This window comes from Cervus elaphus, chromosome X, assembly GCF_910594005.1.
Source record: "Cervus elaphus chromosome X, mCerEla1.1, whole genome shotgun sequence".
NCBI classification, from domain to species: Eukaryota; Metazoa; Chordata; class Mammalia; order Artiodactyla; family Cervidae; genus Cervus; species Cervus elaphus.
In genome coordinates, this window is record NC_057848.1 from 36046499 (window position 1) to 36071118 (window position 24620).

Sequence of the window (24620 nt, forward strand, 5' to 3'; positions counted from 1 at the left end):
CAGAGAATCCTTACCTGGCTTATCGGGATTGCAGCTCAGGCTTGGTGTAGACAAACGGCGTGGTCCAGAACCAGCGGCTGGACTTGCAGGAGCCTCAGCCTGAGCCAAAGCTGGAGCTGGAGCTGGAGCTGGAGGAGCAGCCGCAGCCGGAGCTGGAGTTGGTGCCTGAGTCTGAGCCGGAGCAGAAGCCTGAGCCGCTGCCGGAGCCGGAACCGGAGTCGGAGCTGGAGCTGGAACCGGGGCCGGGGCAGCTGGAGCAACCTGAATGGTGGCGGCGGCGGTGGCGGCAGCGGCGGCGGCAGCAGGAGCAACCACAGTAGCCGTGACAGCAGAGGCAGTAGCTGGAATCGGAGCTGCGGCGGCAGCCGGAGAAACGGCAGCAGCCAGAGTAGCAGCAGCAGTTGCTGGAGACGGGGCGGTGGCGGCAGCAGCGGCTGGAGCAGCGGCAGCCGCGACAGCCACTGGAGCAGCAGCCACCATGGTGGTGGTGTTGGTGGCAGCGGTGGCAGCGGCTGCGGCGGCAGCAACTGGAGCAGGAACAGAGATGGGAGCTACGGCGCTGGTTTTGTTGGATTCTACTCCCCGTTCCGTTTGGGTGCTGCAGTCCCGGCTGCCTGTCTTGGAGTGAGCCGACAGCAGGGGAGTCGAGGGCGGCACAGGCGAAGGGGTGGAAGGAACTGACTCCACACGGTAGTCTCCACCCAGGAGGATACCTACCAAGGAAAGGAGGAGAGAACTTAGAAAACTATAGGCTATTCCAATAGACACCTGATAACCTCTTCTTCCTTGCAGGAGGTTCAGGAGGAAATAGGAACAGCTCCAAATTCTTTCCTTGTGCCTCCAGTGAACCCAGGAATCAGTTTGTCAGGCACCTCCCACCAGGGCTGGCTCAAAGTTTCTTTCAGACTGGGCAGATCCCTTCTGGTTTTCGTTCTCTAACTCCCAGCACAACATATTAAACCTTTATGTGTCCTGGATATCTGTTTTGATTTATTTTTCCAATGGTGACTGATTTCCAACAAGCTGTCAGAATGCTTCTGCTTGGTTCCACTTGTAACTGACACTAGCCATTAGCAGACAGCTGAAAAGGACTGAGGCAAGGATTCTGTGGTCGCAGATGGGTGTGATAGTAATCGCATGATCTAAGGCTCTCATCCTGACCATGGTCCCCCAGATACCTACTCTAACCAAAGGACACTGCAAGTGTCAGAGGACCAAGAGAGGTATTAGAAGCAACAAAAAGAACTAAAATAAAAAAATATAAAGAGCTTGTTTCCTCGGGCTCTAAAAAATGTGCCTCGTGGTATCCACAAAAGTTCTGGGGTTTTCAATAGAGAGGAAGGAATGGACAGGAATGGAATGAAAAAGTACATTCTGTTCTCAGAACATTCTGGTAACAAAAACCTGCCACCCAGCTCCACTTAGGTTAACTAGAACTCTGCGTCCTCCTATTATATGGGAGGAAAGAACACAGAAAAAGCTGGAATTTTGAAATGTTAAATGACACAAAAGCCACATGGGTTTTGCACAAAGCCAAAAGGTTCCACGTGGCAAAAGCCAAAGCTGAGAATCTTTAAGAGGAAATTGACGTTATCTTCCTTCCCAAAGAGAACTTGGGATTCTTATCAGCCTGTGGCTTTAGCCAGTGTTCTCTCAGCGACACTTCACACTGTCTACTAAAGATGCAGTCAGCCTCTCAGGATGACAAAACTGAACCTGGTGTATCTTCCTCTCTAGAATCAAGACCATCACTCCTTCTCATTGCCATGTGGGCATGTATCCAAGTCAGGGTTCTCTCTAAACATGTCACTTTAATCTGCTGTGTTTACTGTCATTACCTAGGCTCCCCTTCCAGCTCTTGTCATCCCGCTTCTCTTCCATGATGGGGGTGCCAGTCAGGGTTGAAGAATGGGAGAGCAAGCCTGATCCAGCATTGGAAATGGACATCAGAGACTTTGCTGGCCGCATGGATGACAGCTGCTCTGTCTTACTTGGCTCCTTCCGGGAACGCTGCTGGAGTACTTTGATCATGGCATCCTTCTCAATAATCTGGGCATGGAGGGTCTTAATCCTAAGAGACAAAGACAAAAAATGTGTAAAACATTGTTGCCACCTCTAGGTTCTGATCTCACTACCTGCATGGACTTGAGCTTCTGTTTTCTTTTCCTAAAAAATCTTTTTGGCTGGCCATGCTGCCATGGTATGGGGATCTTAGTTCCCCAACCAGGGATTGAATCTGTGGCCCCTGCAGTGGAAGTGCAGTTTTAACCACTGGACTGCCAGGGAGGTTCCCCATTATCTTTTCAACTAAGGGGTGGTCTACTTATTTCTGAGTTGTAAGACAAGAGACAGTGTCTTGCAACAATTTTTAATGCACACCCAAATGGGCACAGCAGAACATCCAGGAGTTATTGCTTAAACCTTAGGAAGCCAAAGAAAAAGCATCTGTGAAAAGAAAGGCTGTATATGAGAGAGTAAACTGATGCAGTGGGTACCACAGATAAGAATCTGAGTCAATGGAAATGATGAGTCAGTCGATGAGAACTTCTAAGAATGGGCTACAACTTGGGCTAACAAGTAAGTGACCATGAGCTTATGAGAGACATCAGATACCCTATCTCCCAGTTTGAGTGGATGCTCTTTTGCCAGGCACTTTACTGCACCACAGAGTTAAGGTGCAGTCCTAGAAAGAATACCCCAGAGTGCAAATACTAACAATTAAATTCTGGCAGAGGGCCTATGGAAAGCAATTACCAAGGACAATGAGGAAAGCAATATTACTTGGAATTCCAGAGTTAGAATAATCGAGGTAAAGGTCATTCCATCTCAAATCCTAAATAACAGGCTGGGAGCGGGGAAGGGGTGGAGGAGGTTGCCTAATCAGGTGTCCCTGCAGTGAATGAAGATGCTTGCTCTTCCCTACTGACCTATCTGGTATCTCTGCACCAACTCGCAGATTCACCAGAGTCCAGATCAGCATTTTACCTGCCCTCCATGTCAAGGCAACGCTTGTTAGCCATCAAGATTTCTTCTTCCTCCTTCTGGATGCGAGCTTCTAGAGCCGTATCATAGCTGGTATTAGGAGAGTGGCTGATGACTGTTGTGTCCCTGGGAAGGAAAATGGCAGTGATGATGATGGGAGGGCAACAAAATCGATGAATCCTATCTCCCTCCTAAGTCAAACGTATTGTCAGAAAGTCCTAAACTGAAATCAAATTTATCAGGAATGGTGGCTTTCTGGGTGACTTACTGAATCAGTGATGGATTCTATGAGAGGTGCACAGGCTTGCCTTCAGAACTACATAGACACTCTCCCAAAACCTCTGGCAGAAAGTCCCTTCAAGTTTTTAGATCATGGCCGGGCAGTAGGAAGACACTTACATTTTGACTTTATAGTATTTATATTACATATGAGAAATGCCCACTTTATTCTCATGACACTCATGGAGGGGAAAAAACTAGACTTTTTTTCTGAAAACTCTGAAGGAAGTCAGAGAATGTACCAAATTGCTGTTGCTACATTCAACAGCAGTAACTCAACCTGAGTGTTTGCTAAAAATGAACTCTAGACATGTCAACAGACCAGTTCAGGTAGGGCATGGGAACTGAGTGAGACGCAGGGCCTTTGAGTCAATGCCACTTGATTCCTATCGAAGCTACATCTGAAACATTCTAGTGCCAAATCAGTGAGTCCCCCTCAACTGACTAGTCTCCTGCCAGAGTCCCAACTGCCTGAGGGACCATCATGTTCCATCTGAAAGTGTCTCAGGCCATTAACTCAAAGAGTAACTAACAAGGAGAAAAGTATGTGTGTGTATGTGTATGTGAGAGAGGTAAGGGGTGGGGGGGAGACACGGAGAGGAAGGGAAAGGATGTAACCCATAGATAATGCTGATGTATAAACAGCGCAAGTCAAAGACACATGGGAATCCTATATCCTCCTGATGAGTGATATCATGCATCTTTCTTTAGTTCATTTAGAACTAGTGATAGAGAAGAGGAGGAGGAAAACTGGAGCTTACTTGAGTAACTTGGAGGGAAAGAAAAAGGGATTAGAAAGAATGTTGATGTAATCACATTGGTTTTAAAGAAAACCAGACAATGGGCTGAGAAAACAATGACCGGCTCTGCTGTGTGATACTTCCTCTGAGAATGAGGATCTGCATGAGAACTCCAGGCATCTTTTGTGCTGGCAGCTAGTTATGTCCTGAGAGCTTAGAGACTGTGACCAGTGCAGATTGCAGTGAAGGAGCAGGGGAATGAAGAGGCAGAAAGTTGGTATTAAAGTTGGGATACTTTGGAGAGCTTCTGCAAAATTACAGTTCCCCCAAATGCTTGCCCCTTATACGTGAGGTGGAAACAATGTACCTGAATTGTGAAGTAATTAGAGAACAAGAAGGGAAAGGACCACATTGGCTTTCATCATTTGCTAAATTCAAAATATTTTAGCATCTCAGAATTCTACATTTGCCCTAGTGCAGTTCACTTGCTTGTAATCCTACTGGGAATGGCCCCTGTGTCCCGAAGTACGCAAGAGAAAGCAGCGTTGTGTAGTGTTGAGGGCACAGACCCTGACTGTAGACCCCGTCAGGGTCAAGTTCCACTTTCCCAAGTCCTCTGCCACTAACAAACACTAAGAGCTCAGGAATTGGTTAAATGCCCTAAGCGTCAGTCTCCTTGTATGCAAAACTGAGATAATAATTATACCCATATCTCATGGGATGGGGGAGGGGAGGGATAAAATGAAAGTATGCATATAAGACATGCAGTGCCAGGCACAGGAAAATCCCTCAACAAAACTATCCATTATTAAGAGAGAAAAGTATAGGTAGAAAGAGAATTGCCTACAAGAGAGTATGAGTGAATGAATTCCTGCTCTAGGTATGACCCTGGAGGAGTTCCCCGCAGTGCAGAGTTCCCATGTGATGGCCTGGCTCTGACACTGGGGACTTGAGTTTGCGGTCTGTCACTGGGGGAGCCAGTGCTGGCTTCCTGCCACTTTCATTGCATAAAAGACCATTTTGGGGACACAGAGCTCTGCCAGCTAATTGATATGGACACTGTGAACTCCTCAGGAATGGAGCCTGAAAATGTGGGGCACTTAGTGAATTCCTACAGAGCTGCCAGGATGGCCTTCAACATCAATCTTCCTTCTAGACCAGGGCTACCAGGCCAATGGCTTAAGCCAAAGCAAGCAGGCACTGCGCTGGAGGGAGCAACTTGACCTGCTAACTTCCAATACTCTGACCGTACCCAGTAGAGAGATACTGGACTTGAAATGACAACCTACAGACCCCAAACCCAGATATCTGAATTTACTATACTGTCTCAAATTCTTAAGTAAACTGTTTCTGGCATCTATCCTTCCAATCATCTTCTCTCTCCTTCCTCTGTCTGACAAAGTTATCCCTGTCACATTACTTACATTGCTTTCTAGAATGTCACCCATGACCTCCTAATTAAAACATCTAGTGGCCTTTTAAACTTCAAGGCCATCTTTTCCTATCGGTAGTAGCCTTTTGTTTATTTAACATGGGAACTCAGCCATGAGTGGAGCACTGTGTTTGAAGTTCCTGGGAGGCTGGAGAGTGAATGGACATGGATAAGACTAGTATCTGAGTGCAGGGAACTTGCAAGGAGAGGGGGAAGAAAGTAAAGAATTAATTACTACAGAAATGAGTTTGGACTTTATTCCAATAGGCACCGAAGATTATTAGAGCTTTTCAAAGGGAATGAAATAATCCAGGCTGTATTTTAGGAAGATAGCTTTATCTCTGCTGAAATGTGATGAAGAGATGAAAGGAACCATAACACCAGAATCAGGCAGGCCAGTCAGAAAGGTTATAATCCCAGCAACAGATTTTGAAAATGGGACCCAGTGAAGTGCACAGGAAATGGAAACAGGCTACAGGAGGCAGAATTGCTAGAACTTGGAGACTATTTAAATGTGGGTGTTAGGGAGACGGAAGAATGAATGAGGACTTTGTTGTTTCTAATTCAAATGACTAGAAAGGATGGCATACTGCTCTATTTCTGTGATAGGAAACCAAGAAGAACTTTTCTCTCTCTCTCTTTTTTGGAAAACATTTTGAGTTTTGATTTTAGTTACAGTGGAGTTAAAGTATCTTATTGAATAGCCATGACAATATACAACAAGTTGTTGAAAATTCTAACTTTAATCTTAGAGATGTCAGAGTTACTATTTGAAGCTAGAGTACAGAGCAAGATAACTAAGACAGAAGGTAGAATGAGAGGAAAAACCGAGAAAGGAACTGGAGAAAGGTCTCCACAATGCAAGATTAGGTAGACATGCATAACGAGTGTGACCAGCTTCTACCCTCTGCTATCCATTTCTTTACTTCCCTCTTTCCCAGATGTACTTAGTCCCAAATAAAAGTGAAACACTGCACATTTGGAGAACAGTAACAACCTGATTTAGTAAGTGCAAAGAAATAAGTTACATGGTTGATCAGGTGTGTTATCTTTTTATCTTTTTGCTGCTATTCAGAAATAGATCACCATTTGTGAGCTGAAACTAAAAATCTGCACTGCCAAATCGGTTCTTCTTAGATGCACTCCTACTTGCTAGTAATTTCCCTCATCTACATTAGGCATCTAGAGAGGAATCTTTAGGAACACAAAAATATGAAGTTATAATGTAGGCTATGTTATTGAGATTATTTATAATAGTCTAAGAAACTAAATAAACCTCAAATAGTAACTCTCGAAAGGGGATAATCCCTATTTCACCACCTTTGAAATCATCCTATCTGGGGCACAGCAGAGTATAGCAGTTAAGATGTCAAAAATGTAGATTTAAGTCCTGGTTCTTCTGCTTTTTAGTAGCTGTATGATCTTGGGGGTAGTCTTTCATCTGTCTGTGCTTCAGTTTCCTTGTCTACAGAATGAAAACTAGTACTTCATTCAAAGAATTATCATTAAGATAAGCAATAATTGTAAAGCACTTAAAGAATATCTTATAGTAAACACTACATGTGATTTCTTGCATTGACAGCTTTCCCTTTGACAAGAGATGTTTCATAGAATCAAAGTGCCAGAATGGGTATAAACAGAAAACCTAATGTCTTCTCACCTGAGGAAAGACAGATGTCTATTTTTGTATTAAAAATCTGTATTTTATTATTCACTGTGGTCAAACATTGGAAACAGTCTCAAAATCCATCATCAAATGAATGCATAAAGTGTGGTACATCCATGTGATGGAACACTACTCAGCAATAAAAAAGCAACAGACTATTAATATACACATTAACTTAGAGGAAGCTCAGAGTAACCGTGCTGAGTGAAAGAAATTAAAAAAGAGTACATACTATATGACCTTTTTTAAAATATGACATTGAGGATTTTCTGCAAAAACAAACAAACTTTTTGGTCAACCCAATGTTGGGCAATGTTGCAAGTTTGCCCAACGGAAAAGGCAAACTTACAATGAGAAAGAACAGATGTTGTCTGGGGTCAGGCATGGGAGGAAGGGATCGAGTTAAAGGGGCATAAGGACACTTTAGAATGTGTCCTCTATTTTGATGGTGGATACATATACAATAAGATCTTACATTATTGTATATCATTACCAACATTCACCAAACCAGACACTTAAAATGAGTAGTTTTTAAATATGTAGCTAATACTTCAATTGAAAAAAATTCTGAAACTACCATTGACACCACCAAAGCAACATTTCCTAATCATGAAACCTGTTATTCACCTATGTTATTTACCTATATTAGGAATATATTAAGTTTGGGATACTAGCAGAATACACAGAAGAAACCAAGCAGGCCATTACAGTGTGACACTAGACTTAAGGATTTAAGTTGTAGACTGAGAAATCATTTCTGTCCTTCTTTCATTTCTTTTCTCCTTCTTTCACTTTTTGTCCTTTCTTTCCTTCCTTTATTACTCAAAAATATGTTGAGCACTTTCCATCTGCAGCCAATAGCCTAGGCACTTAAAAATTATTCTCAAAGAAAACAAGATATAAAGGCTTTACTACAGAAAGGGGCAAAGAGCAGAACCTTGGTCAACACATTAAGGATTGGGAGGAGGGAAAGTGAAATCATTGGAGAGAAAATAAATGGCAAGAGAAGTTGGAAGGGAAGGCAGAAAAGCACACAGGTTCTGAAATAAAGTTTTCTGAATGCCAGTTTCCAAATCTGAAATCTCATAAAGAAAGAAAGGAGGAAAAGGAGACCAATCTCCATGGCAGAGCATAAGATGCAAATATTTGGAAAAGAGTATAATCTTAGCAATAGAAGGGTCTGGAGGAATCACCTAGTCCAATTCATTTTACAGGAATTCAAATACAATCTCTCAATCTCTCCTGTGGGTTGTATTAATAGGCATGCAAAAGGTACACAGTCCAGATATGGAATGTTTGTCCAGGGAACTATTACAAAGTGTTCCTACTAGGTGGGAACTGGCTGCTTTTTATCATTAAATGATAAGCATGCACATTTTACTGAAAATAGTGATTACATGGAAACTTTCTACCTGGTGATTTAAAGGAATTCAATTTAAATTAAATCTCTTTTACGGGAGCCAACAGACTCTGGAAAGAAATCCATCTGAAAGAGGATTCTCCCCATATTCTAAACTTTCCAAGCAGGCAGGAATGGGGTAGTTTCTTTATATAAGGCCCCCAAATGACAACCTCCTACGTTTTCTGAATTTTGACCTGGAGTCTATTCTGAAGTCAGTTTCAATAGCAAACGTCCCAGCACCAACATTTTCTCACATAGCACACCTTCATGAGCTCTAGCTTTCTAAGTTTCTGCCCAAAGATGACAAAAATGCCCTCATCTCCCTTTCATCTTTAGGGTTTCCTGAACAACCTCTGAACAAATAGTGGACACAGGTGTTTTCTTGGGAACCAGCAGCTAAAATTATGCTTCATTCTGCTTCTAAGCTGCCTACAAACTTCTTAACCATCCTCCAGCATAGCTGCGGCTTCTATGCACTCTATTACTACACTGGCATATACTGAGCATACTGTTCTCAGAAGAAGAAAGAAAAAAAGACAGGTAAGCTTAAGCCCATGAAGACCTCAAAATCAAGACACAGGCAATTTGTTTAAGGTTTATAGGGGGGTATGTGAAAACAGACAGATCACATTAGAGAAATGTAAGCCATCTTCCTGAAGCACTGGGAATAGATTTACAAACCACCAGTCCAGCTTTTAAGCATTGACCTCCCTCTGATTTGGCAAGAGAAGGACTCAAAAATAAATGTATCCACCGCCCCCTCTACACATATTCCAGCCCAAGTCTGGCAAGCACTGCCAGGCTCTGCTGGCTTACCGCATTTAGGAGAATGCTAAAACACCACCAGGATTTTTAATAACTTTCTGTGTAGAGACCTATCTGGGTGCAATATGCTATAGCCTGCTTAGCTACCCAACTCCAGACCATGGCTCTGCCTGTATCTCCAACACACACCATCTCCTGATTCAAATTTAGTTTTTGTTTCTTTCCCAACAGATGATTACAAATAGCAGCAAGACAGACAAACTGGATAAGAGCACAGTGTCCTCCAAAGACCAATAATAAACATTTATAATGAGAAGAGGGGAAACACATAAAAGGCAAAAAAAAAAAAAAAAAATGAAAAAGCCTCCTGCCACTTTCTCTCCCTTACCAAATGGAATGTGACTGCTTACATGTGATGAACTCAGGGACACTGAGAATGTGGGCTTCAAATATAGACCTTCTCAAAGGGCACAGACAGATTCGGGTTCAGTACAACCTTCGGCATACCTTGGAGGAGCCAGAGCTATCAAATGGCAGTAGCCACTCCTGAGTGACATTTAGTTTTGGAGTGGCATTTCTCTTGAGAAGCTTTCATTCCAGTCCTGGGGCTAAACAAAGAAACCTACACATGTGGCTCAAAAAACCTGAGGCCCTGGGGAAAGAGATGTACATAACTTGATCCTGTCTGCAATTGTTTGGGCTCCTGAGAAAAGCTGAACTATGAGTCTAGAAAGTTCATCAGTAACTTGAATTTTCAAATCCCGTACCCGCAGCCCTTACAGTCATTCAGTCTCTGCATGTGCTGTGCGGTGCTAGTCGCCCAGTCGTGTCCGACTCTTTATGACCCCATGAACTGTAGCCCACTAGACTCCTTTGCCCATGGGGATTCTCCAGGCAAGAATACTGGAGTGGGTTGCCATGCCCTCCTCCAGGGGATCTTCCTAACCCAGGGATCGAACCCAGGTCTCCCGCATTGCAGGTGGATTCACCATCTGAGCCACCAGGGAAGACCCAGAATACTGGAGTGGGTAGTCTATCCCTTCTCCAGGGGATCTTCCCAACCCAGGAATCAAACCAGGGTTTCCTGCATTGTAGGTGGATTCTTTACCAGCTGAGCTACCAGGGAAGGCCCAGTCTCTGTAAAACCAGATTAAAAAAAAAAAAAAACTAAAAAAAACACACTTAGGCAGAAACTGAGAAAACAGAACACAACATGATGGGGGGGTGGGGGGAAACACTGGAAAAACTATCGCTTGGTTACTTTTCTGTTCTCCCCACCACCCCTGCCCTTCATGCCGAGATTTTACCAGCCAACTACTTACCTCTGAGCAGCTACAGTGGCCGCAGCATCCAGAGCAAAATGTCTCATCACATTCTCCTCCAAGTACTTCTGCTCCCACTTAGTCATGTCAGCTTCCAGGGCCAGGATCCTCTCTTCCTTCTCACGAAGGAGTTCCATCAGTGCAGCGGCATTGTATTCTGAAACGTTGGTGGGCTGAGAGCTGCCCTGGCGCTGTTGGGGGAGATGCCGAGACCTCTGACATTAGTGAATTAGGACCGTGGTGGGCCGAGTCCCATTTGAAGAGCCCTTATTTTTGGACATGATTACTGCCCAAGCCACTGCAGTTTGGACTCCAATTCAGAGGCTAGGGAAATTCCTAGGACTTTCTACCTTAGGCTTGAGTATGTGACTCTGGATCATAAAAGGAGCCTGCTGTATCAAATTATCATGCTGCTCAAAAAGTGGGTCATAGAAACAGAAATTAAAAATCTGGGATTTGATCTCTACCTTTCCCTTAAACTTGTGTGATCCTAAGTGAATCATGCCACCTTTCCTGGGTCTTGATTTTCTCTCATCTGAAATTGAGGAGATAGGGGGACTTCTCTGGCGGTCCAGTGGTTAAGACTCCACGCTTTCCACTACAGGAGGTATGGGTTCAATCCCTGGTCAGGGAACTAAGTTCTAAGATGCTAACCATGGGGCCAAAAAAAAAAAAAAAGTGAGAAGATGTATGGCTAAATGACTCTAAAGACCATTTCCAATCCTAAAATGTCCCAAAGTCTGTTTGTATAGCATCTTTACCTCTTATGAGGCATTAAGGATTGTGCTGCGCTAGGAAGCTAAGGAAGCTGACTATGTCTTTACAATTGGGAGCCACTCTGGGGTAAGACCAGGTGGGGTAAGAGTGTATTTTTGGTTCTCATGTCAGACACTATCTGACAAATGGGCAATCAGGAGCCATCTCACTTTCTGGAAATTGTCCGTACCTGCTGGATTCGGAGGGATTCCAGTTCTCTTTCCAGTCGTGTCCGGAGACGGTGCTCCAGCTGCTCTCGCTTTTCACATGCTGCCTGGAGCTGTACAAGAGCCTGCTGCATCTTTTCCACCTTGTCTACATACACTTGCTTCTTCTTTAGCTGAAAATCCAGATTGGGAGAAATGCAAGATGGAAGGAAAAGAACAACAGGGTCAGTTATACAGAGCCCCCCAAATCCAGCCCTATGTTTACATCTCTTCCTGTCCAGCTCCAGGAAAAAATGAATGGCAAGAAGATCCTTCGTGAGTAGCAGGCTGCCTTGTGTTGACCATACAGAGAATGTCTCAGCAGATAGCAATTAGGAGCTCCTTTTTCATCTCTCCCTCTATCTATGTTTCCCCCAAGTCTATTTCTATCAAGAGAGTCTTTGCTAGCAAGCTCCTAAGATTCCCATCTATAGATGTCCTCACCTCTTCGCTTCTTGAAACTGTAATATTCTGGGGGAGGAATATCTTATTTTGGTCATTATATTGGGGGAATGCTGAAGAATGAAAGGGGGCTCCCCAGAGAGAAGAGTTTAATTTGGAATGGAAAGGAAGCCCCTTTATATAGCAGTCTCCCCTTCAAGTGAGAGAAAAAGGGTGGTCAACAAGGAGGCCAGAATTGTCTTTCTGAACTCTACAGTCCTAGTAATTACTCAGTGTCATCACTACTGTGCTCCTGGAACATTTCTGCCCCTCAAAAGTGAAGGTGCCACGCAATGGTTCAAAAGTCTTTAGTCTCTTCATTGACCAGCACTGTACCACCAGTTCTATATTAGAAGAACACAGGTCATTTGCGATTTCTGCCTCACTCATGAGCCTGAGTTGACAACATTGGACTGTAATCTCTTAACTTTCACTCTGGGACCTTTAAAGATATCTAAAGATGCCAAATAATGAATCAAAGCTAAGACTAAACGAGATCACATATAATTCTTCCTCTTTGTAAGTCTATGAACCATAACCAAAAACAAAAGCTGAAGCGAGCTGGGACTAAGAGTTTGAATTCTTTGTACCCTTGTAACTTCCAAGGCAAATTCCATCATGGAAAATCCCTGATTCCATTGGAAGGAAGGAATGAAGAGAATTTCAGAGCTTTTAAAAAAAGGCTATAGACCCTGGGGGCTCAGTGGTAGAGAATCTGCCTGCCAATGCAGGAGATGCGGGTTTGATCCCTGGGTCAGGGAGATCCCCTAGAGAAGGGAATGGCTACCCACTCCAGTATTCTTGCCTGGGAAATCCCATAGACAGAGGAGCCTGGTGGGCTACAGTCCACGGGGTCACAGAAGAGTCAGGCATGACTGAGCAACTACACTACCACCACCAACCAACATACAAACTCTCAACATCTAAGAAGATAGGGGAAAGTACAACCTTCCCAAATTGTTAGGAATGAGCAGATGATGCTCCTTAATACTTAAAATGCTTGTGGGAGTGCCTCTCTAAAATCAACTCATGGACTCTATAGCAGAAATTCTTCCCAGCTGGTCACATCTGTTATTATTATTTTCCTGAAATCTCACTACAAAGATTTAAATGTGAAGATATTATTGATAGCATGGTCCAAAGGAAATTCAAGAATTCAGCTCAACTCTAACTTTCCAACAAATTCCCAAGCCCTTGAGATACCTACAGTTTCAATGTTAAAAGGTTACCCACTTTACCAGCATTGCCCCCATCCAGTTAGCTGGAGCCAAGCCAGAAGAACCAACCTGACTCCCTCATTGCAGAAACCAGGCAACAGCTTCAAGGCAATGTGTCCAAATCACTGCTCTCTAGAATGTCCAGTTAGACAATGATGGCACATGCCAATTGGGAACTTCTTCTTGTCTTATACCTGCTCTCTCTCCAAATTAGAATCACTGAACTTTCTCTAGGTAGAAGAAAACTTCTATTTTCCTACCAGACTTGTGTTATGCTTTGCCTAGGTGACTGGGAAAACCTAAAAAATTTGCACTACACTTCTTGACATTTCCTTTCATTCCAAGGCCTAGTTCAATCTAGCCCTGTAAACCATTTGAGGCGAGTTTTAAGTCTAAATGCATTAGACCTTTGCCTAGGATATAAAAGAGACAAAAATTGCCATTCTCTTTCTCTTAATAAGCTTAAGCCTTTCCTTCCTAGGATATGTGACTATTTGTAATAACAAGGACTAGGGCAATTGAGACCTTTAGGCCATGGACACCCCTGCCTTTTTGCTAAGCTTTGAGTAATTGGAGAGCAGAAAATATCCTCTATCCTTCACCTTTTGGGTTCCATAGTCCTGATGAGCTATTTAAAGCTGAATGCATTTATTTGTGAATCACTCTGAAAACCCTAGGGGAGCCGTGCGATGTTAACGCAGAGAATGTTAACTATAATTACTGAGGCTTACAGCGGTTATACTTAAAGGCAATTAAAGTTAGATAGCATGCAGTTCTTTCTTGATGGTAAAGTACTGCAATGTAAGCTCAGAGAACTGAAAAATAAGCAGTCCAGGGCTAGGTGTCTTTCTCCATGCCCTGTCTTTCTTCAGAAAGGTACCCTCAATGTCTTAGCTAAGGAATCCCCAGCAGTAGAAGTCACTGAGCCAACCATCTGGAAGGGAAAAGCAATAAAGGCCTAGAGTTTTCTGAGTTGGCTGAAGACAGTTATACAAGTCAGACAACTTCCACAAGCAGGCTAAGAAAAATCCCATTATGCTTTGTCACTGGGATGGTTTTCCACAAGGTACCAGGACCTCTATTGTTGGCATAACTCTTCTACTTTCTTTAAAAGAAGAAACAGTGCAGCTCAAACATAAACACCAAGAAAGTCAAAGTGTTAGTTGCTCAGTCCTGTCCCACTCTTTGCAACCCTATGGACTGTAGCCCGCCAGGCTCCTCTGTCCATGGAATTCTCCAGGCAAGAACACTAGAGTGGGTTGCCATTCCCTTCTCCAGGGGATCTTCCTGACCCAGGAATTGAATCCATGTCGCCCGCATTTCAGCCATCTGAGCCATCAGGGAAGCCCTATAAACACCAAGATCACCTAGTAAATGCTTAACCCCTAGATAATTTAGGATACAAAAGGACAACTGTTAGATACTACCAGTGGATACTACCAGTGTAAGACCCTATAAAGATGCACTCAATGAAGTCAGCAATCTTCAAGGTTACATATTCTATGTTTTCTAGGTCTCATCTATATACAGACAATAACACAGGTCTATTAGGCTTATTAACTCCTCTATTATCCTAGACTTTATATGCTTTATTTTTTCCTTCATCATGGTAAAGACCCTTTTATTTTCTGCCTCTCTTCTGTAAACCTATCTCATATGCTAAGCTCCTCAAATGTTAGCTCAGTAATTAGGACATCCTAAGTCCCCAACTTCACATTTCAATGCCGTAAGAAATGTCAGTGGTTCCTTCCAGGTAAATAGAGAGGCCATACAGGAAAGTGGTTAAGGTCATGGGCTCTGGCCTCAGGCTACCCAAGTCCAAATCTTGGCTCTCCCACTTACTAATTGTATGAAATCTGAAGAAAGCTACTTAATGTCCCTGAACTTCGATTTACTCATTCATCAGTAGCATAGAGATGATGATATTTCAATATACCTCTAGAAGGAACAAATGAGATAAAAATGAAGTGCTTAGTAGAGTGTCTGGTACAAAAAGGAGTCTGAGTTGTTTTTCTGTTTTAAAGAAAAAGTTAATGCCAAATCACACATGCTCTAGTCTTCTCAACTTGGAACATTCACTCCAGATAGCCTTGACATGGTTCTCATTATCTCAATAACTCTAATTATCACATCAATTAAGGCATTAAAAACATAGCCATTTTGCCCCAGGAAGGCATATAACAAGGAGACCTCACTTGTGGAACAGAGGTTCACGTATCTTCAGAGGGCAAGGCCTTTCATTGGAGATACAATTAGAAGCTGTAAGGACACCATATTCTCTCAAAATGATACAATTTGGAGGGCACTTCTGCTTTATGAGAAATATTTTTGTTGTTGCTTAGTCACTAAGTCATTGACTCTTTGTGACCCTATGGACTATAGCCCACCAGGCTCCTCTGTCCATGGGATTCTCCAGACAAGAATACTGGAATGGGTTGCCATTTCCTTCTCCAGGGGATCTTCCCAACCCAGGGACTGAACCTGAGTTTCCTACATTGGCAGGTGAATTCTTTACCACTGTGCCACCAGGAAAGTCCGAGAAATACTTTACCTAGAGTCAAAGGTACTGTTTAAATAAAGACACTTAGGCAGATGTCATTTCCTGCCCCACCGCACACATTTGTACACACACATCAGAAATTTCCATTTGACAGTAAAGGTAAAGGAGCAAGGTGGCAATCAGGAGACTTGGGTTCTAGTCCCACCTCCGCTCTTAATGGTAATTTCCTTCCCTGTTCTCCCATTTGTAAAAAATTAGAGAGGTTATCAGTTCAGTTCAGTTCAGTCGCTCAGTCATTTCTGACTCTTTGCGACCCCATGGACTGCAGCATGCCAGGCCTCCCCGTCCATCACCAACTCTCGGAGTTTACCCAAACTCATGTCCATTGAGTCAGTGATGCCATCCAACCATCTCATCCTTTGTCGTCCCCTTCTCCTCCTGCCTTCAATCTTTCCCAGCATCAGGGTCTTTTCAAATGAGTCAGGTCTTCGCATTAGGTGGCCAAAGTATTGGAGTTTCAGCTTCAACATCAGTCCTTCCAGTGAACACCCAGGACTGGTCTCTTTTAGGATGGACTGGTTGGATCTCCTTGCAGTCCAAGGGACTCTCAAGAGTCTTTTCCAACACCACACTTCAAAAGCCTCAATTCTTTGGTGCTCAGCTTTCTTTATAGTCCAACTCTCACATCCATATATGACTACTGGAAAAACCATAGCCTTGACTAGATAGACCTTTGTTGGCAAAGTAATGTCTCTGCTTTTTAATATGCTGTCTAAGTTGGTCAAAACTTTCCTTCCAAGGAGTAAGCATCTTTTAATTTCATGGCTGCAGTCACCATCTGCAGTGATTTTGGAGCCCCCAAAAATAAAGTCAGCCACTGTTTCCACTGTTTCCCCATCTATTTGCCATGAAGTGATTGGACCTGATGCCATGATCTTAGTTTTCTGAATGTTGAGCTTTAAGCCTACTTTTTCACCCTCCTCTTTCACTTTCATCAAGAGGCTCTTTAGCTCTTCTTCACTTTCTGCCATAAGAGTGGTGTCATCTGCATATCTGAGGTTATTGATATTTCTCCAGAGGTTTTGGGGTCCAGCAAACCAAAATGGTCAGCAGTGGGCCAAATTCAGCCATGCTCACTCATTTACATATTGGCTAGGGCTGTCTTCCTGCTGTAATGGCACAGTCGAGCAGCTGCAATTGCAAAAGAAACTATATGGTCCACAAAACTGAAAATGTATACTTTCTGGTCCTTTACAGATAAGGTACCTGCCCCCAGAGTGATTTTCAAACTGTTCCAGAGTCCTAGCATTCTAAGGAGTGCTTTAGAAGCCACCTGCGATTAGTGAGTTGTAGCAAGTGACTCCTCTTTTATTTATTTTTGGCTCTCCTGGGTTTTTGTTGCTAGGCATGGGCTTTCTCTAGTTGTGGCAAGGCGGGGGAGGGGGGGGCTACTCGCTAGTTGTGTTGCATGGGTTTTTCATTGTGGTGGCTTCTCTTGTTGTGGAGTACAGTCTCTAGGCACGCAGGCTTCAGTAGTTGTAGCATGAGGGCTCAGTAGTTGCAATGTTCGAACTCTAGGGCGAAAGGGCTTTAGTCATTGCAGGGCATGGGCTCAGTAGTTGTAGCTCACAGACTCTAGAGCATGGGCTTCAGTAGTTGTGGAGCATGGGCTCAGTTGTTCAGCGGGATGTGGGATCTTCCTGGACCAGGGGTCCAACCCGTGTCCCCTGCATAGGCAGGTGGATTGTAAACCACTGGACCACCAGGGAAGTCCCCTCTTTTATGTGTTTCATAATGACAGTTCTATATAAAACTTCATTTCAAAAGAGACACTGTTACATCTTTGAAGATATATATAATATCCAGTTGACCCCTGAATAGCACAGGGGTTAGGGGTGCTGACCCTCCCTGCAGTCAAAAATCTATGTATAACTTTATAGTCAGCCTTCCATATATATGGTTCCCCTATACCCAAAATTCCATATCCATGGATTCAACCAACTGGAGGATCATATACTACTACAGTATTTACTACTGAAAAAGTCTGCATATAAATGGATCTACACAGTTCAAATCAGTGTTGTGCAAAGGTCCACTGTATATATTTATTCTTGTGCTTTGTTTGCCCTAAAGAATGGGCTTCTCATCTTATGTCACTTCATCATCTATTCACACTTGACACTTTAACATGGTTAAATATAATAACTTCAAGTTCCTGAGGAGCCCCTGGTACTTCAGCCCTCACTGCCTTTGGATATGGAATTCTCTCCCTTAGGAACACCTTGCCCACTAGGTTTTAACAAGTTAAAAAAAAAAAGAAAAGCAACACTAGGATAGATGAATGATCTCTCAAACTCTTTCAACTCACAAACCTTTTATGAATCTAAGCTTCCCTTTTTCACCTTCATTACTGACTGGTAACTAAGAGGACTAGACAAAATGGTATCCTAGAATTCTGTATAGGCATATTCTTGGAGTAAAAACAAAATATTATATGTATATAATACATGTAAGAGACAGAACATATAAGGTGTGTACGCTCCACAGGATCCTAGATGACTTATTTTCCTATGTCTTCAGTGTTCGAGGAAGTGAAAGTTCATGTGAAAAGTTTCTAAAGCCAAGGAAGCGGCTCAGGTCTAGAGACGAGTGCCCATAGACCCCTAGAAGAAGCCAGGTAAATCCATCATTTAAACCATAAACCAAATTCCCTCTGGATATTCAGTGAATGGGGGAACTCATTGCATTCAATCAAGTTTTCAAAAACCTGTCAAAGTCCCCCCCTTCCCTTTCTTTCCCTAATCCTATGATCTCCTCATGTGGTTCCTTAAATCATTCTTACTTTCTGCCTTGATCTTTTAGACCCACCTTCTCTTCTAATTTGTCACCTCCTGCTGTACCTCAAAGGTCCAATCTATGGTAGTTTACTCTTTTACCTCTATACTAATGATTCTTAACTGGGGATGATTTTGTCCCCAGGGAACATTAAGTGTGGAGACATTTTTGATTGTTAGATCTGGAGGTAGGTTGCTACTGGCAATTTGTGAGTGGAATCCAGGGATACTGTTCAACACCCCACAGTGCACAGGATAGCCTCCTCCATCACAATCACCAAAGAATGATCTGGCCCCAAATGTCAATAATGCTGAAGTTGAGAAACCTTGCTCTCCACTTCAGCACTACTGGAGATTTCCTTCATATCTCTCTTAGGTTCTAATTCTAGTTCATTTTTCACTATACTCTTGGTGACCAGTTAATATTAAATAACTGTCAAATACAGGAACAAAAATGAACATAGCATAGCTTAGCTATAATGCTAAGATATAAAAACAATAAACACATTTATAAATGTGTTTGCTTGGTAAGTCAAGATAAGGGCTTCAAATCATTTCTATTAAGAGTTAAGTTTTTAGAGGAGAATCATATAATTGGGGTAAGAATTGCAGGAAGGCAACCTATTGAAGAATAGGGCAAATACTCTTAAGCTCAATCAATCATGTTTTTTCATCGCACTTCTACAATAATTTGAACCCATTCCCAAGCATTTGGCAGATCTCTTAACCCCGTTCTGACTCAGGAAAATCTGATCCCTGCAAATGAATACCACGTGATGGCATCTCTTCCCTCCTTCCAACAACTGCAGATGTCTTTCAAATTTATTTTTTCAAGGATGGCTAATTACAAAATTACTTCTAGGGCCCTGAAAGCTACCCATTTGTCTCAGTCATTTGTAAGAAAGTGATTTCATCATCAGCCTTCTCCATTTATTCACTGGTAGACAAGGCATAACATGGGATATTTTGGAGTTAAGAGATCTAGGTTTTCTTTTAGATGTATTACCAACTATATAATCTGTCCGCACTTTAATTTCCTAATCTATGGAAATTTTCAAGGTTCATGGTGGGGATATATTAAGTATTTGGAAATATTTTCAAAGGGTTAAAAAAATACATGGGGGTGGGGGTGAACAGGCAGAACACGGGATTTTTAAGGCAGTGAAAATATTCTATATGATACCATAATGATGGATATGTGTAATTACATATGTTTACCAAACCCACAGAATATACACTACCAAGAGTGAACCCTAATGTAAACTATGGACTTTGGGTGATTATGATGTGTCAATGTAGATTCATCAGTTGTGACAAATGTACCACTCTGGTGGGAAATGTTGATAATGGCGGGGGGGGGGGGGAGGGTGGGGGGGGGTGGCCACCGGCTGTGCCTGTGTGTGACCAGTGAGTATATGATGAAATCTCTTTACCTGTCCTTCAATTTTGCTATGAACATAAAACTGCCCTAAAAAAAGTAAAGTCTTAATAAATAATAAAAAATATATAATATGGATAGGTAGAGGGGGTAGATTATTATGAGCTAGATGAACACCAACATATACACACACCCAATGACTAGAGAACATTCAGACTAATAATACAGCACTAAGTCCAGTGTCACAGAGGTCATCCTTTATTATGTCTGATTTTCATCTTCCCTTCTATCTCCCAGAACTCCAAACACTCAGTATCACAAATGTCACAACTGGAATGTACTTTCTTTGCTCCTCTCCTTCATACAACTAAGTTATATGTTGCATGGTGCTCCATGAGCCTCCAGTGATTTCCATTTGATCTGATTTAGTCTTACCCAGGAGCACATGGCTCCAAGTAAGAGTTTCCTCTGAAGCAATTTGGTAACATTACCCTGGTATTAGCAAGTTGCCTGTGTCCACTGCCAAGAAGCTGTGGTCCACTGGTAGATATTAAAAGAACTGCAGAGTAAAAAATAAAACCACGTCTAGAAACTTGCTACCAAGGGAATGGAGTTCATTCTGTTAAGGAGACTAAAGAAAAATACACAAGGCTTTTAGTTTGGGAATTTCAAATGCCAAAATCAGGAGAAAAACAGAATATCAAACTATGAGAAGTAACTTGACCTATGTGGGGAGTGGGGACATAATTTCTCATATTGAGTGGAGCTATACCTACTTTAAAGAAAATATGTTGCCCGTAAATATGGAAAAAAGTCCTTTTTAAATGAAACACCCTTCAAATGAGTCAACAATTCATCAGCAGAGCACTCAAGAAGATTTCTTGCTATATACATATTTTATCTGAATTCCTATCTATACTTTCAATGCACACATAATTCATACCCTCAGACTTATAATCCCTTATAACCACTGTATGAATTTTACCTATCACAGCAAAATCCTATTGTTTGAGGATTATTTTGGATGAGACATGTAAATGTCTAACCCTAGGACATCTTCCTCTAATATTGGGCAAGAAGAAGACTATTAAGGTGCCCTGTGGATATGTGTGATAAGAGAAAATTATGTCTCTCTAAAGCCAAAGACAAGTCAAGTAAGTGGCAGGGAATCGAGAAATGAGAAAATATGAGCCATGAAGAATGGTGGTGGAAATGAAATGAAACAATATGGATTTAGTTTTGGAGAACTGAGAGGAGTGGCAAAAGGACTCTGGAAAACACACCACCGCTAAGGGTTTTCACTGCACTGTCTAAATATCTGTACCAGACATTGCAGCTGAGAAAAGGTTAACACTTGGGCCCTTTTTGCCCCTGAATCTCTGTGGCTGTCAATCTAGCCTAAAGCCAAAGAACAAGTCTCCCTGGCTCTTTCTGCCAGCCCTCCCACATTCCACTCTATCCCTTCCTGTGCATTCTGCTCAGTAAGCAGCCCACCCGCAGCATCTTCCCTCTTTCATCTTGCCAGGGCCTTTTTCCCACCATCCCTGAAACAATTACCCAAGCAGTGGCTCCACTCTGGATCATCATAAGACAGCAGCCAGCCAGAAGCCTGGGCTGCCTTGAGCCTTGTGAGTGGATATGCCAGGCATCTGTCGAAACTCTCCAGCGAGGTCAAATTAGTGGGGGGCAGAGGGAAGTCTCTTTGAATGCGAGAATACCATGGCTGCTGTAGGACACAGAGTTATTTTGACTTGGAGCTTAATAAGGCTCCACTTCAATAGGACCTATGTGTCCTGAAAGATAAGGACAGGGATGGAAAGACCCCATTTACCTCTGCCAGCTGCATGTTGCGTAAGCAAGCAGGATTATAGTCAACCACTAAAACATAGGTCTGCTCTTTAGAATGATGTCCCCTTCCTAGCAAGATACCATATCCCTCGATGTCAGCAGAGCAGGGTTCGTGAGAAAATCTGTGCTGAACTTGGAAGAGGAAGGAGGTTGTGATTGCAGGAGAAAGTTCTCTGTAAGGCCAAAGCACCCTTTCTGTATAAAGCTTAGAGCACAGTGAACGCTGAGTGTCGTGGGCAAGAGACTTAATAGGATTAGAAAGATGGAATGGATTTCAAGGGAAATACCTAGATGAGGATGTTGTAAAAGAGAAAGATGTAAATAGATGCAAGGGTCTTCAGACCATCAAAGTAGTCATCATCGTTCCCTAACCATCTTTATTTTTATTTGTTGTTGCTGAGGTGATAAGTCATGTCCGTTTCTTGGCGACCCCGCCAGGCTCCTCTCTCCATGGGGTTCTCCAGGCAAGAATACTGGAGTGGGTTACCATTTCCTTCTCCAGGGGATCTTCCTGGATCATGGATCAAACCCATGTCTCCTGCACTGGCAGGCAGGGTCTTTACCACTGAGCTGCCTGTCAGTAGGCTCACAGGGCTTCCTGTCACTTCACTTATCTACACTTCAATTTTTGCATCTGTAAAGCAGGTGATATCACTGAGATATAATTGATTTGTAACATTACATGCATTTCAGGTATACAGCGTTATGATTCAATATATAATATGTGTCAACCTGACCATCTTGATGCAATGCTAAATAGGTAAACTTGAGTGACCTTGCACTTAGTAGGCTAAGAAAATATTCCCTAGGGGGGAAAAAAAAAGCTTAATTTGGGAAAATTTCCCTAATTCTCATTAAAGTAGACCAGAGAGGTTTTCTCTGGAAGAACTTCTAAGGAAAATTCATGGTGCCATTTGTAAGCCATGACTAAATTATCTGTTTCTATGAGCCATAGATAGGCATCTGCCATATCCCTCTGCCTTCCAACATGACCTGACTTCAGCCACCTCCAACAGATAGATATATATTTTCTGCTTGGGAATACTTCATTTAGAAATGTCCACCATTTTTGTGAAGAAATCACAATGAAGAATCCTTACTAGTTCCAAGTTAATCCTTAGTTAATCCTTAGTTTCAAGGCTACTTACATCTTAAATACCTCCCTAATGTTCTACTTAAAATTTTTACCCCAGGAAAAATGAGACCTCGTGGGGGCTGAGTCACAGCAAAAACAAGCAAAACTTCAGTTATCAATTCCTGTCTTTGAAGATAAGGAAAAGGAATGTTTTCCTTTGAATACAGTGGAGGAGATACGTCAAACATCACCCAGGAGCAAACTTAGCCCTTATGGGCTACTTAAATGAAAAGGTAAACAGGAATCCATGGATTTTTTCCCTGAGATGTGGTTTTAAGCCCTGACATGTGCTAGAGGTGATCTAGCCTGAGATTCTGGAAGACATTACATGGCCTCTACCTCTGCAATTCCTCCAGGTACAAGGCTCCCAGGTTACGCTCACTGTCACATGTCCTGCCTCCTTTAGCCACAGCAACTCAGAATTTCCCAATAACTAGACTCTGTGAGACAACCAGTTGGATGAAGACTAAAAACTTAACTATAATTGATGAGCTCATGTGAGATATCTCTGACCACTAGATGCCATCATTCAATTCTAGCCCAATATTCAGAGCTGCTTCTTTAAATTGTAAATCTACATGTTTTGGAGCGGGGCCCTGGAAAATGACAAAAAATCTCTGGAACAAATGCCCAGAAAAGCCTCAGAAGTCTGAAGCCAGAAATATATTTCAGGCAACTGTTTCAGTGAGGGCTGCCTAGTGAGAACTACAGAGTAACATTGTCTCCATACATGTATGTTATTTCCATGATTAACAGCCACTGAGCCCTCAGACACTGCAAACCAAGATGGCTGCAGAGTCTTTATCCCCAGTTTATCTCTAACTGGATGGGCATCCTTTCTGGAGAAGCAGTGGGCTGTATATATACCCCAGTCTCAAAGCAGTCTGGACAAGCTTCCCATAGTCTGTTGAAAAAGAGTGGCCCAATGAGTAAACCAAATATTTTTTTTTAAATTAAAAGATGCAGAGGTTTACTAAATCTGAACAAGCGCCCACATTTTCTTTTTGGGAGTGGAACCAAGGGATGATTCAGATGGGGAGACAGGCAGCAGGGTCTAGGGAATGAAGAGTCATGAGATCCCAGTTTTATTCCTGGCTCTGTCAAGAGTTGCCATGTGACTACCAGCAAGCTACTTCTCAGTGGGTCTCTCAGTTTTCCCTTCTCTAACAGAACACAGTCTTAACCCTGTCCTGTAATTTATTCTGTGATCTCCTTGCAAAAAGGGAAAGGAAGGGAATATATGAGGTGTGGTGAAGGGCTAGCTAGAGGGAGTGCTAAGCTCCTAAGACCTGGACACCGGGCATGTACAAGTATCCTTCATTTTCAATAAAGAAACTTGGCAGTATTTCTGATCTAGACAACTGATGAAGCAGAACGTTAGCCTGACTTGATGCAACCTGAAGTTTAATGATTAAACAATTCAGGTTAAAGGACATCATAGGTTAGATGGCACCATCTATTAGAAAAGTATGAGCCCACAATGCAGCTCCAACAAGCATGTTAACACCCACAAAAGAATTCAAAGGGTATTTGTAAGTCAGAAGATCTTTAAGAACTAGAACATTCTTACTGAGGGAGAGGAAGCAGGCAATGAATGAAAGTAGGAGAGGCACCTCACCTATAATAGCCAGAATGCGTAAGGCTTTGTAACTGAACACTTTCTTTTTTAATCTCAAGTTTGTAAAGATTCAAACTTCTTATAACGGAGGCTATTTTT

At 42.6% G+C, this 24620-nt stretch overlaps 1 protein-coding gene across 3 annotated transcripts in view; it reads right to left on the reverse strand.

Annotated features, from left to right (window-relative positions):
- The window catches only part of AMOT (angiomotin), a 63719-nt gene that overhangs the window by 4372 nt on the left and 34727 nt on the right, over window positions 1-24620 (reverse strand). For all 3 annotated transcript variants that reach the window (XM_043895499.1, XM_043895500.1, XM_043895501.1), the window contains 5 exons: window positions 11535-11684; window positions 10589-10779; window positions 2986-3108; window positions 1839-2071; window positions 15-713 (listed from right to left, as the gene is read on the reverse strand). In XM_043895499.1, coding sequence (XP_043751434.1) covers window positions 15-713; window positions 1839-2071; window positions 2986-3108; window positions 10589-10779; window positions 11535-11684 — 1396 coding nt within the window. The remainder of the gene's footprint in view (window positions 1-14; window positions 714-1838; window positions 2072-2985; window positions 3109-10588; window positions 10780-11534; window positions 11685-24620) is intronic.